The sequence below is a fragment of the Cyclopterus lumpus genome, chromosome 19 (assembly GCF_009769545.1).
Source record: "Cyclopterus lumpus isolate fCycLum1 chromosome 19, fCycLum1.pri, whole genome shotgun sequence".
NCBI classification, from domain to species: Eukaryota; Metazoa; Chordata; class Actinopteri; order Perciformes; family Cyclopteridae; genus Cyclopterus; species Cyclopterus lumpus.
The window spans coordinates 6,527,408-6,539,832 of record NC_046984.1 but is presented as its reverse complement, the minus strand read 5'-3'; the positions used below and the strand labels follow the sequence as shown (position 1 = coordinate 6,539,832).

The following is a 12,425-nucleotide window of genomic DNA, read 5'->3' as shown; positions in this document are numbered from 1 at the left end:
TGGCACGCTGTAGCCAGGCAATCATAAAAAGATGAAAAGAAATGAAAACCAGTGCAGTCTATGACGCTTTGGATGATCGATATTACATATCTACTATCAGGCAATGTTCCCCTCTGATGTGTATGCTGCGTCCCTTCAACGTGGTCAATAAAGATCTGGGTAGAACCACTCTGGCTGAGGCCACGGTGACCCTGTTCCTCACCACGGTGGTGTGCATGGGGGCCGTCAACAACCAAACCCGATCCCCGTGGGTTCCTCTCTGCATCGGCCTCACTGTGACCGCCAACATATTTGCAGGGTAAGAGACTCCATCACCAATATTCCAGCTATAATGTTTGACATACTGAGGATTAAGTGACAACTATTTTTCACATTCCATTTATTTTGTTTGTTTCTGCAAGTTGTATTTATATGACGCAATTCCTCTGGAAATCAATAACTGCTCATTCAGTCCAACTAAAACCAACTTTATGTCTTTAAAGACATTACACATTATTAAACATTGAACATTATACATTTCCCTTTGTTAGTACACAATCTATCTTCATCTCCAGGAGACTTTTTAGGGAATAATGGACCCATAAAAGAGAGTTAATGTTTTATTTCCCTACATTTTCCAAGATGCCAGGATTAAAGTCTGGTTGAGTGACACAACATTGTCTCCCTATTGTTGGCCTAAACGTTTCTAATTTAAAATATACTAAGTCTGAAAATACCGCATTCAGCATTAAAAGAAAAAAATGACCGCAGTGTCTCATATTTTCTGACTTCTTGGCCAGAACCTTCCTTCACACATGTATTTATTGTTATTGCTTATCAGATGGATGACAAGGTTCATGATTGGTTTCGGTTATCACCTTTAATGTTTAATCAAATATAATTGTCCTGTACTGTGGTCTCAGGGGGATGTTGTCTGGAGCCTGCATGAACCCGGCCCGAGCCTTCGGTCCAGCAGTGCAAACCACTGGAGCCATCACTGGGTCTACTGGGTCGGACCCGCTTGTGGCGCGCTGCTCACTGTCAGCTTCATCAGGTATTTACAGTTGGGAGCACAGTGGTAGTTTTCCACTGTTACTATTTAAAAGGTTTTTTAAAAAGTATTTGTTGGATGTATGCATTTGGAAGTGTTGTTGAAACTTAAAGGTGTCCCGTTGCCCGTTTGACCACTAGGGGCGCTATGGAACGATGTTTATACGAGTGAGTCGACGATGTATAGGTGACTATCTTATGTCAATGGGTTTTAGTAGTAAGTTGATAACAGTAGCAACCTCCCTCCTCCTCCGTAACTCCACCCAGTGAGCTTCGGCTTCATTAGAGTCTGACCTACTTTCTATTTTTTAACTTCTTAACCATGTAAAGATAATGAGACGATGAGTAAAAGTGGTTCAAAGCCGTTGTAACCACGGTGTGTGTCTTTGTGGTTGTTTTGCATCTCTTTGTAGTCATTAGCTTCTTTTATAGTTCTTTTGCATCTTTTTTTATGCATTTCCCGTCTTGTATATTTTGCAGGTGAATCCCGGGGCCTGTGCCCGATAGGCCCGTTCAATCATCCACCCATCCTCTCAACACGATAGTTACTCAGTGTTGACATATAAATGACGGACAGTTGACGAATCACTCTTTTGCAGGTTGCTGTTTGGTGACGAGAAGACCCGGATTGTGTTGAAGTGAACGTGTCATTCATCAAAGGGGAGCGCGAGGACATCCTGGCCGACTTGATGACAGGGTGTTCATTTAAATCTTTATACCATACTCCACAATTAAACTGTGATATCTTCATTTGTCAGCAGAATGCTTGCAAATGTATTTCCCCTTGAACCGGTGAGAATTGTTGGCACCTGCTCAATGAAATGTTTGTATTTCCAGATTCAATAAAGTGTTTGATGGTATGATAGTGATCTGATAGTATACTCCTAACTTGGACTTTACATGCTGGAAGACTGCTGGAAGACATCCAGAGACCTTTACTAATAAATTTCATGCATACAATTTCATACAAATGATCACACTTTCTGTTATCGATTAACAGTCTTTTTGTTCTCAGTGTTTGTGTCAAAGTCCTCAATGGAAAATCGTGCTTTGATAGCTTTATTACTTAAAAGATGGTCCAAGGACAGGCCACTCTGCTAGATTAGAATTATTGGTGTCCTTGGATGAACTGAAACAAAGCAGGAAGTTAAAATGAAAGGCCTTCTAAAATCAAAGACATTTTAAAACTATAATAAAATATTAATATAATATAATGATGAAGAGGGATCATCAGCACTGTACTTCTTGTGCAGGTGCAGAACCGTAGTAATCACACATAGAAATGGCATGTGTTTGCTTCATTAAATTAGTGATGGAAAAATTAATAAAATGACATACCGACAAACTCAATTTATAAAGGTCCTGTAATATATGGATACAACATTAAAATGCAGATGGGGATGAACACAAGTCTGGTGTCTCTGGTGTAAAAAGTATTCAGATACTTTACTTCAGTAAAAGTAGCAGAACATGTGAGTAAAAGCCCTGCATTCAACAGCTTAAAAAGTATTAACAGCCCAAATGTACACAAGTATGAAAGTTAAATGCAGATAAATTCATACTTATAGGGATTTGTATGATACATGTTATATTATAAGGTTATTGATACTGGTGCAAGTAGCCATTTATTGTTGTAGAGTACATTTTGACTTTAAAGTCGCTGCCCGAGAACTATGAAAAACTTTATTTTGGAAATGATTCAAAAGAAGGGGATTTGCTTTGAAAAAATGAAGATATACAGCATTTATGAAAAAATATGTTTTCTTATATATTCTATTATATATTCAATCATAGACTAAAAACACTTATAAGAAGGAATAAAGTAGCATTAAATAGAAACACTCAAAGTACAAGTACCTCAGAATTGTACTTACTTCCCACCACTGCGTAGTGGTTTGATGATGGTGGTGGAAAGCATCTCCTCATCCTCTGCATGTGGTACCAGTCTCTACGTACTTATAAGTACCAGCACCTGCACAACGTGTGAAAATACTACCTGAAAGGTAAAAGTCCTGCATTCAAAATGTTATAGTGGTAAAGAAGTAGAAGTACTCATGTATTATATTACAATGTACTTAAAGTAGCCAAAGAAAAAGTAAGTAATTCTGCAGAAAATTGGCCACAGTGTGCATTGTTGTAGTATATGAGATTATTAGATTATTAATGCTACCTCATACAGGAGTGTGTGCATGTTCGTGATGTAGTCTACTTTTGAATACTTTATATTCACGTAAGTATTTTAATGTAGTGGTTCCCAACCTAGGGTTCTGGCCCAGTCCTAAAGGGCCATAAGATAAGATCAAATGGAAATATGCGAGAATCTCAGAATGATACTTAAGCACAGTATTGTGAAATGTACTTGGTAAATGTAAAGTTACTTGAGTATCACATTTAAACGTACGCAACCTGGTAGGGTCTAATGTTAATTTTTACAGCTGAGGAGTGTAGAGTGCACCAAAGCACTATGTGCAGAAGTGTAACGTTTATGGTCCAGCTCTTTTATCTATATAGGTTAATGTTATATTATGTTCACTTGCGTCCGAGCACAGAAATGATGCAACGCGTTGCCAATCCAACTCGTCAGGTGCTGACACTTCGTCGGACCCTTTGGCGTCACTCACTAATGCGCCGGGTCGCCCAATAATCGGGTGAACTAGGTCAAACGGAACATACGGGAATAAAACATCACTAATGTAACATTGGGACATTAGTCATGTGCTCCCCCGCAGCATTTCCAAGGAGGCTTTGGGTTTTACTTGAAAGCCCGGTGCATGTCACTTAGAAGCGGAAGGGGTTCTCGTGTGTCGGTATCGGACGGTATTTGACTGAATTATGATGACTATATCATTTATCTGACCCCACTGACTTGAGGTCAACCTGGAACTCCTCGAGTTTTGTTTTAATCCGTGTGACCTCTTTTTCAAAAGGTGACTGAGGACTCCTTCCCGGACTGGATCACCTCACCTGACTCCATCTGGTGTCAACGGACTTGCTTGGGCGGGGATTGAATTGATTCGATGAATCTCAGTATAGCCTTCATGCTTTGATGTTTTATGACCCCGTGATGCAACAGTTCAGTGTGCCAGCTGCTGGAGATGAATATATAAAACCACAGCGCATTTCAGTGCCCCTGTGTTAGTCTGCAGGCTTGGGTCGGGTGTAGGTGCTGGAGGGCCAGAGTATTCGTGACAATCCTCCTCAGAGCAGAGATCTCTAAAAACAAAGCAGCAATGGGACTTGACAAAATGGAAATGGAAGACACAGACTCCACTCTCATGGAGAAGGGCCAGAAGACACCCGTGCCCAGACCTCCCAACAAATATGAGACTCTGTTCCAGCCCTGCCTGGCCGAGATGGTGGGGACCATGTTCTTCGTTTTTGTGGGCTGCGTGTCCGTCATCGAGAACGTGCCGGCGGCTGGGCGGCTGCAGCCGGCCCTGGTGCACGGACTGGCTGTGGCGGTGATGGTGGCGGTCATGGATAACATCAGGTAAAAAGTGTTGAAGTAAAGTCAGATGCATGGCGTTTGGCAGTCTAAATAATTTGAGTGGAATAGATAGGAAGAAAAAAGAAAAAAAACGGATCATGACCCCCATCTGACCTCAACATTTTCTCTTCTCCTTTTCTTCCTCCAGCGGCTCCCATTTCAACCCTCCCTTCACCATTGCTATCTACCTGTGTGGCGGCATGAAGCTGATCATGGTGGGACCCTACCTGGTCTGCCAGCTGATTGGAGGAGTGCTGGGAGCTGGAATGGCCAAGGTCAGTTGAAAGTTAATCAAATTGCACAATATTCTGAAAGGATGCTGGTTTGGGCTCTTTTTGCACATACTTTTGTGTGAAATCCAATTAATAAAATACTTTATAATACTTTTTTTATTATAGATAATGACCCCGACAGACCGCTACTTAAACGCCACAGGAGCAGCGTTCGATATCCTCAAGTCAGACAGCCAGCTGACCGGAGCCATCTTCGGAGAGGTGGCCATGACCTGCTTGATCACCATGGTGGTGCTGCTGGTGGCGGTCAACAGCAAGACGAAAACCCCGCTGGCTCCGTTCCTGGTGGGCTGCACCGTCATCATCAACGTCCTGGCGGGGTGAGATAAAAGGGCGGTGGCCATGATGTGTGTCAACAGTTTATTGTGCACCGTGTTAAACATTACCGTGGAATTGTATCTACTTTCACTCGCATGATTCAACATGATGATGCTAGGGTGCTAGGGTGCTCTCCCCCCTCGAAGCTCTCTAAACCACAAGGTTTAATGCTTGTCTCATTTGTGGTCTGATAAACAGTAAACAGTATTCTTCAAGCCAACATGTTATGCTATTATGCTATTACATTATGCAGTGGGTGGACAGTGTGGTGAGTTTACACTTTAAAGTTGTCAATAAAATATATATATATATATATTAATAAAAACGACCATGTGTATTTATATTTACTTGATTTAAAAGGCCTTTTTTCATCTAGTTACATTGTTTTCAATTATTTTAAATAAAATCGTTTACTAAATATATTTAAATAATTATTTAAATGAATTAAAAAAATACTTAAATACATACATTTATGCTGACAGGAAACGTAATAACTTGTTTTAAAATGCAAGTGCCAATGAATTTTAAAAAGGTCTAATGTCAAATGGTGACCAGGAAATTCTGACTATATATATATATATATATATATATGAGAGCGAGAGAGAGAGAGAGATATTCTTTTTTCATTATATTTGTACAACTTTTAAACTATTCATAATTCAACTGTTACTGTTTTTTCTTCTTGTCGGTGCAGGGGTGACGTATCAGGAACGTGTCTGAACCCGGCTCGGGCTTTCGGGCCAGCTGTGATGACCAACTACTGGTCCTACCACTGGGTTTACTGGGTGGGACCCATCGGGGGAGGTCTGGTGGCCGCTGCGTTACTCAGGTGAGAGAAGCCAGATATGACTGAAATAATTAAATGAATAACTAATACTGTGCGTGGTAAGACTTACACTGTCCCCCTTGTCTTTCAGGCTCATTCTGGGTGATGATAAAATACGAGTCGTTCTGAAATCATAAGAGCCTCTATTGTGTGTGTTTATTGGCGTGCAGGCGACAATAAACCTGTAAACATTGTCCGTCAGTAGATCCTCTTGACTGCATGCCATGATGACATGCAGTCACTTTGATGCTGAACTCTTCTCTTCTTCCATGTCAAGCTGTGCATTTTTTTTTTCCAATATGAAATAAAGAACAAAACGTGTCTGTTCATTTGTTGCGCTGTCCAATTAAACATAAATGTCTGGAGACGTTCTACTGTTGTGCATGCAGTGAAAACATATTTCCGGAGACATAACAAAACACAGTATGATCAATTTGGGATATGCAGTTTATTGCATATTTTTTTCACCACGAGTCACATGATCGTGGCAGACCGCATTCCACACAGCTCAGCGGTATCTCTCTGCGAGAGCCAGGGACACGCCACAGAAGAATTTGTCCATGGCGACGTGGGCCTCCGGGGTAAACTCTTTTGGGAACATGATGGCGAGCACCACGAGGATGCAGTGGGACAGGATCTGTGGAGGGCACAATACACAGTTGTAACTCAAGTCTATGTGTAACACTGAACAAATACATCGCAATAGTTGTTTTAAATTGTTTAATGTTGATAGAACAAGAGAAGAGTTGGTTATTTTAACATTCCTATCATAGCTTCACATATGAAATGCCAGTTAAGTGCAAAACATGCTCCAAGTACAACTTCTGAACTGGTGAATCAGCTTTGAAAACAAAGACGTGTCCTTCTTTTGTCAGATTTAACCGAAATTACGTGAAGATGAGGTCTAGTCTAGACTAAGATTTATTTGTGCGCAACACAGATGCGTAATTTATGCGTAAATAAGGCTCCACCCGTGCGTAAAAGTGCGCACAAGTCATCCTAACCTCGGTATAACGTGAAAGGAACTATAAAAGGAAGTCTCAGCGCAAATCTGGTCATAATGTCAATGACCCCCGTCTTACCTTGAAGTTGGCCGGGTCCACTCTCAACTTGAAGGCGTGCTTCTCGCTGAGTTCCTGCAGGCCGCTCTTCAGGTCATCAATCGTGGACACAGCCAAAGCGATTCCAGACATTATAGTCTTTCCGTGGTTCTTAACGGAAGGAGAGTTGGGACTCAGGTCTGGCCAGTGGGAGAAGTAGGTCTTGGTTTGCGGATAGACGACGAGCAGCCTGTGGCGGAGGAGATGGCGTTAAATGGTGCGCGTGTCTAAGAGCTGGCGCATCTGAGCGCAAAACAAACAAATGGAATGGGACTCTGTATGTTATGACATACATTTTGTGTGTATGGACTAATTATTCAAACAGGCTCCAGTGGTGCTATCGGTCAGCGAGCGGTACTTATATGACAGTACTCAGCCAAGATATGCCAAGATATGCCGAGATATGCCGAGGTATGCCGAGGTTTTGAGTTCGAGCCTCACATGGAGCAATCTTTTAAAGGGAATGATAATAAGTTACCCTGTACTAGTTCCATTGGTTTGACAATTAGGTTCAGTGTCACTAATGAGCTACTTTGTACCACATTACAATACGATCAAACTAGGCCTTTTTTTGCGTTATATATATATATATATATATATATATATATATATATATATATATATATATATATATGTGTGTGTGTGTTTGTGTATGTGTGTGTGTATGTGTGTGTGTGTGTTGGATTGCGGCTGCAGAAATAAACAAAAAAAGCACATTGTAAAACGACCTCCAGCAGCATAAACCTGAAACGGGTAAACGTGACACTTACCTGCCCAGAGCGTCACCCCCAATAGCATCCGCATGCGTGGAGATTTTGGCCCAGAGGGCCTTGACGACAGCCTTGTCTTTTTCGGTCAAACTCATGTTGGTTATTTCTCTTTTTCTTTGGTTTGGGTCTCTATTTAAATGCAGTTGCCTGGAGAGGCACGCCCATAGTCACTGATGCCAAGCCGCGTCCCCCCGACGCATATCAGACCCTTCCTCCCTGCCTGAGAGAAACTACTGACGCCCACGATGCCACCGGCTGATACACCTCTCGTGGTCGGATGCCAGTCCGATAGGTATTATCAGCCGGATGCATCGTGGGCGTCAATTGGCAAACATATTTACGTGGGTTAATGCTTGAAAGTGCCCACATGTGGTCTACAGTATAGTCCAGGTGTCGCAGGTCACAGGAGTCTGCAGCAGCAATGGGTTGGCTGTGGGAATGTACTCCCTGAGTGAATGTCAATACACTTGATCTAAAAGAAGTATCAAATGAGTTGCTCTCACTTTTATAAAAGATATACAATACTTATTTCCCACTTCAATCAACCAGTCCAGCCATTTTAAGTTGTTGATTGTCTGCAGCCTGAGAGCAATTTAGGATCAGACGAAAATTCAACAAATTCAAAAGGAAATCCTGTTTCGATTCAGAACACATTTTATTATCGTTTTATCAATATAATATATTTCTGTCACGGCCTACTGAGGCCTCACATGAAAAGGTACATATGTTGGCACAGTGTAGGCCTGTACACAATATGATTTGATTGGATGGTTCTAGACAATAATGGACACGATTAAGCCATGAAGTGCATGTTGAGCATTTAGTTCCCGCAAAGCAAGAACAAATACAGAAACCAGGTGCATGCATGCGTGCACATTCTGCATTTGTTCAAAACACACAATTAGTCATTTATTTCGACAGCATGCCAGAAAGATTCAGGGTTACATTTTTGAATTGTCATTTTGGCCCAGACCATGAATGCACCATGAAATGGCACTATCGTCATTAAAAGATATGGTGAAGTTTGGCATCGGGGGCCAAGGGTGGACGTGTGTGTGCTACTGGAGATAATACCAGAGTGGCTTTCTAGATAAAACCCTGGCACGCTCCGATTGCTTTGAACATTCAGTGACATTTAAAATGAAGCTTCATAAACACAAATAAAGTGAGAATTGATCAGAAATGACACTTGTTTACATCCTTATCATATTAATACACAGCAAATAATAGTACATGCATATATACATTTACCGTTGTATTAAATAAATAAGTAAACAATGTTTGTTAACGTATATTTGTTGTTTTAATGATTTTTTGGAGAATAATTAACATGGTATGACTGAAAGGCAAAACTGCTTTCGGTAAAATAGCATAAAATACCCCGTTCAGTAGTTTAGGATTCAATGAATGTCCTGAATGCTGATTGGCTCATCCTGCAGGTCACATTAAGTTAAAGGAACGAAACATGGAAAGATGTTTACGAAGACAACATCTCTAAAATGGAGAACTACAATTTAGAAAGTGTTGAATGTGTCATTTTTTTCAGATTTGAAGTTTTGTCTGCATGGAAGAGGTCACCTTCAAACAAGGAAACAACCTAAATGAAGTGTGTTAACTAAATGCTTCCTATTTATCACCATTGGTCACCATGTTGTGACCGAATCGCATTCACTGGATGCAAATCGACTGCAAGTTTCCCCCTGAAAACACGTTGCTCATATTGACTTATTTTAACTGAACCTTTACTGTCGACGTCAATTGTTGTACATCTGTAATTCAATCAAGTACAAAAAGTAAATTGCGTTATGATTACAATATCTCTTTTTTTTTGCAACCTCTGGAGGGGTCTGCAGTTGATCTGACGCTCTTCATCTCCAGCCTATGACAGCGGTGTTCTCCTGTGGGGAGTGGGCTGCTTGAGACCTTTAAAAAGACGCGCTAGACACAGTATTCAGAATACTGTCGCGCGTGTCCTCTCTGTCAAGCCTGAATTTAAATTAAACCAGTGCCGCGATGGTGAAGTGGACCGATGGGGAGCGCGCGGTCATCAGCAGCATATCTTTGCGCCACTGGACCACGAGGACGTCGGCCTTAATTAAGGCTCTGAGCAGGTACGAAATACTCTGATTTGTTAAGTTATTAACACACTCATAGGGACACTGTCAACCCAACGGAATCCTTCCGACATCCTGTTCTCACCCTACAGGTGTCTGATCGATACCCGTGGGCTAAAGTACTGCACGGTTTGGACCGGGCCCTGAAGAACATTGACAACACCAAGGCCGCTTAAACCGAACTGAGCATCCGGCACTCGGAGGAGCTGCACTTCAGGGTACAATGTCTCTCACTTTACTTTCTGGACTTCTTAGACTTCAGTGTCTGTGTTCCCTCCGTATAGGTGCTCTCTGACTGCCTGACCATTGTCGTCGCCACCCAAATGGGAGGCTCCTTTACACCAGAAACGCAGTTCGCCTTCCAGACGTCACTGGCCGTGGTGGTGTCCATAGCTCTGGGAAAGCATGTACCACTAAACCCAGCGGCAGATTCCGCACCTGGACACCACGAAGGAGATCTGACGTCATGGTTATACGGCCATGGTCTCCTCAATAATGAAACAGAGTCAAGCTGAAGCAACGTTTAATTGTTGTCCCTCTGTCTTTTATTTCGGACGTGCGTAATTACGCAAAACCACAGCGAGGGTTGGCACCGATTGAGCAGAAGATTTTCTATTTTCAGAATAGAAAATTCAACATAGTATTCAAACAAAATAAATACACACATCGGGTTAATGATTCAACTCAGTTTATTTAATGATGAATAAAGATATGCTCAGTAAAGCTATAATGCATGCTTTAATGCATGCATTACTGCGGGATGTATCAAATAACATATGAAGTCACCATCCGGCTTTATGTGATTATTTGACAATTATCGATTAAGGAATGTTACTTTGTACATTAATTGATATGCATATACTAAATTAGCAGTTACATAATGTTTGCACTTGCTCAGCCTTTCTGAAAACAGAACATCTCATATAAAAATGAAGCTCTTTTTGATCAAACTGCTCATCAGATGCAAACACTTCCATAAAAACGTCACAAAGGGTCCTCTTGGATCCACCTATGGGACATAAAATATGAGTGACTTATAATTTATTTAAAAAGCAAGAAAAAGGTATAGTGGTTAAATAGATTACCTAATTATCTAACCCCAAACACTATTTTAATCTTAAAGGTTTGGAAATGTTTCTCCGTAAATGATGCAATAATTCTTTAGATTGTCAACTTTTCTTAGTTGAAAAACTAAGAAAAAAAACTACAAAAGTTTTCTAAAGTTAGCCATGTGGCACAAATTCATGCTGTTTTCTTCAGCCCCAAGGACAGCTCCGTATTTACTGAAGCAGCTCGGTATTCTTTTTCGTTTTAAAGGTGAAACCATTTGGACCATGACTACTGTCATTACCTGATTAATTAATACTATATATATTTAATATGTTCATTTACCTCACACCTTTCAACAATGGCTACTTGATTGGCAGCTTTCTCATTGTTTTATAATTGGACATATTACTTCTGTTATATTTTTCCGATTTTCAAAGACTGTTACAACTTAAGAAAGAAATGGTAAACAAAATCTGTAATTATTACTCAAAAGTAATTTTTGCCCCAATTTTCAAAAACATTGCCCGAGTTGAAAAATGCAAAGGCATTTACACATGTTCTATAAGTAAATAGACATGCCAGACATTTTTACATATATAAGTTCATTGTTGTAATAAGGATACCAACATTACAATAAATAAATATAGGTGAACTGATTATGCATCAGCCAGATTATACCTATTGATCTTGTCATGATGGGTTATTAGTCAGTGAGGAGTGTTGATATATTCAATTCAGTTTAATTCAGTTTATTTTATACAGCCCAATATCACAAATTACGAATATGAGGTGTGTCATACTGGGAGGCCGGACACAGTCAGCAGCTTCATAGTGCTGTTAACATGGTTCCACTAACAACACTATGTTGCTGTCACCAAAACTTAATACAAAAATAACACTCATTTTAACTGTAATTAGTGCTTGCAAATACAAGGTTGCAAATGCACTGTTGTAGAATGCGTTTATTGTGTATGCTTTATGTATATTTTAGACTCAAGTCTGTTCGGAGTGGACGACTTCTTCGACACAACGGTTTCTTCTTCTTTGTATTTATTGGCGCCAGGCGGCAACCTCCTGCTGAGTGAAGCCAATGCAGAAGTGTCTAAAAGCATGCATTTTCTCTAATGGCCAGCAGGGGGTCACTCCCTATAGTTGCTCAAATAAGTCCAATCGTATGGAAGTCTATGAGAAAATGACTCTAATTCTCACTTGATTTATTACCTCAGTACACTTTGTAAACATGAGTTTATGGTCTCTACTGTTAGCTTCTTTTTCTTTTTCAATGCAGCACGATGGTCATTTAAGTAAATGATGTTCCAGTTTAGAGTTCAATGACCACAAAGCGCAATATGCTTTAGGGCGGGCTTAGTGTGATTGACAGGTTGCTGACCCTAGCCATCCACAGTGTCCCGACGCCACTGCTCGGCATTCCAAATGT

General features: G+C 40.7%; 4 protein-coding genes across 4 annotated transcripts; 3 read left to right on the top strand and 1 right to left on the bottom strand.

The window, feature by feature from the left end:
* The first annotated feature begins 103 nt into the window (after window positions 1–103).
* Window positions 104–1,918, top strand: LOC117748460 (aquaporin-8-like). The gene is given in 5 exon segments (XM_034558236.1): window positions 104–138; window positions 140–298; window positions 903–952; window positions 955–1,033; window positions 1,629–1,918. Coding segments are annotated over 5 exon segments (366 nt in total). The 3' UTR covers window positions 1,672–1,918.
* Window positions 1,919–4,187: 2,269 nt separating this feature from the next.
* Window positions 4,188–6,260, top strand: LOC117748461 (aquaporin-8-like). Its single transcript, XM_034558237.1, has 5 exons — window positions 4,188–4,519; window positions 4,665–4,791; window positions 4,915–5,129; window positions 5,822–5,956; window positions 6,045–6,260. The coding sequence occupies exons 1-5, from the start codon at window positions 4,260–4,262 to the stop codon at window positions 6,088–6,090; spliced, it is 783 nt and encodes a 260-aa protein (XP_034414128.1). The 5' UTR covers window positions 4,188–4,259; the 3' UTR covers window positions 6,091–6,260.
* Window positions 6,261–6,426: 166 nt separating this feature from the next.
* Window positions 6,427–7,957, bottom strand: hbae5 (hemoglobin, alpha embryonic 5). The gene is made up of 3 exons (XM_034558235.1): window positions 7,824–7,957; window positions 7,036–7,243; window positions 6,427–6,590 (listed from the first exon to the last, which is right to left on the bottom strand). The coding sequence occupies exons 1-3, from the start codon at window positions 7,916–7,918 to the stop codon at window positions 6,462–6,464; spliced, it is 432 nt and encodes a 143-aa protein (XP_034414126.1). The 5' UTR covers window positions 7,919–7,957; the 3' UTR covers window positions 6,427–6,461.
* Window positions 7,958–9,797: 1,840 nt separating this feature from the next.
* LOC117748972 (hemoglobin subunit beta-1-like) lies at window positions 9,798–11,643 on the top strand. The gene is given in 4 exon segments (XM_034559136.1): window positions 9,798–9,878; window positions 9,881–10,049; window positions 10,052–10,155; window positions 10,222–11,643. Coding segments are annotated over 4 exon segments (546 nt in total). The 5' UTR covers window positions 9,798–9,836; the 3' UTR covers window positions 10,453–11,643.
* The last annotated feature ends 782 nt before the right edge of the window (window positions 11,644–12,425 follow it).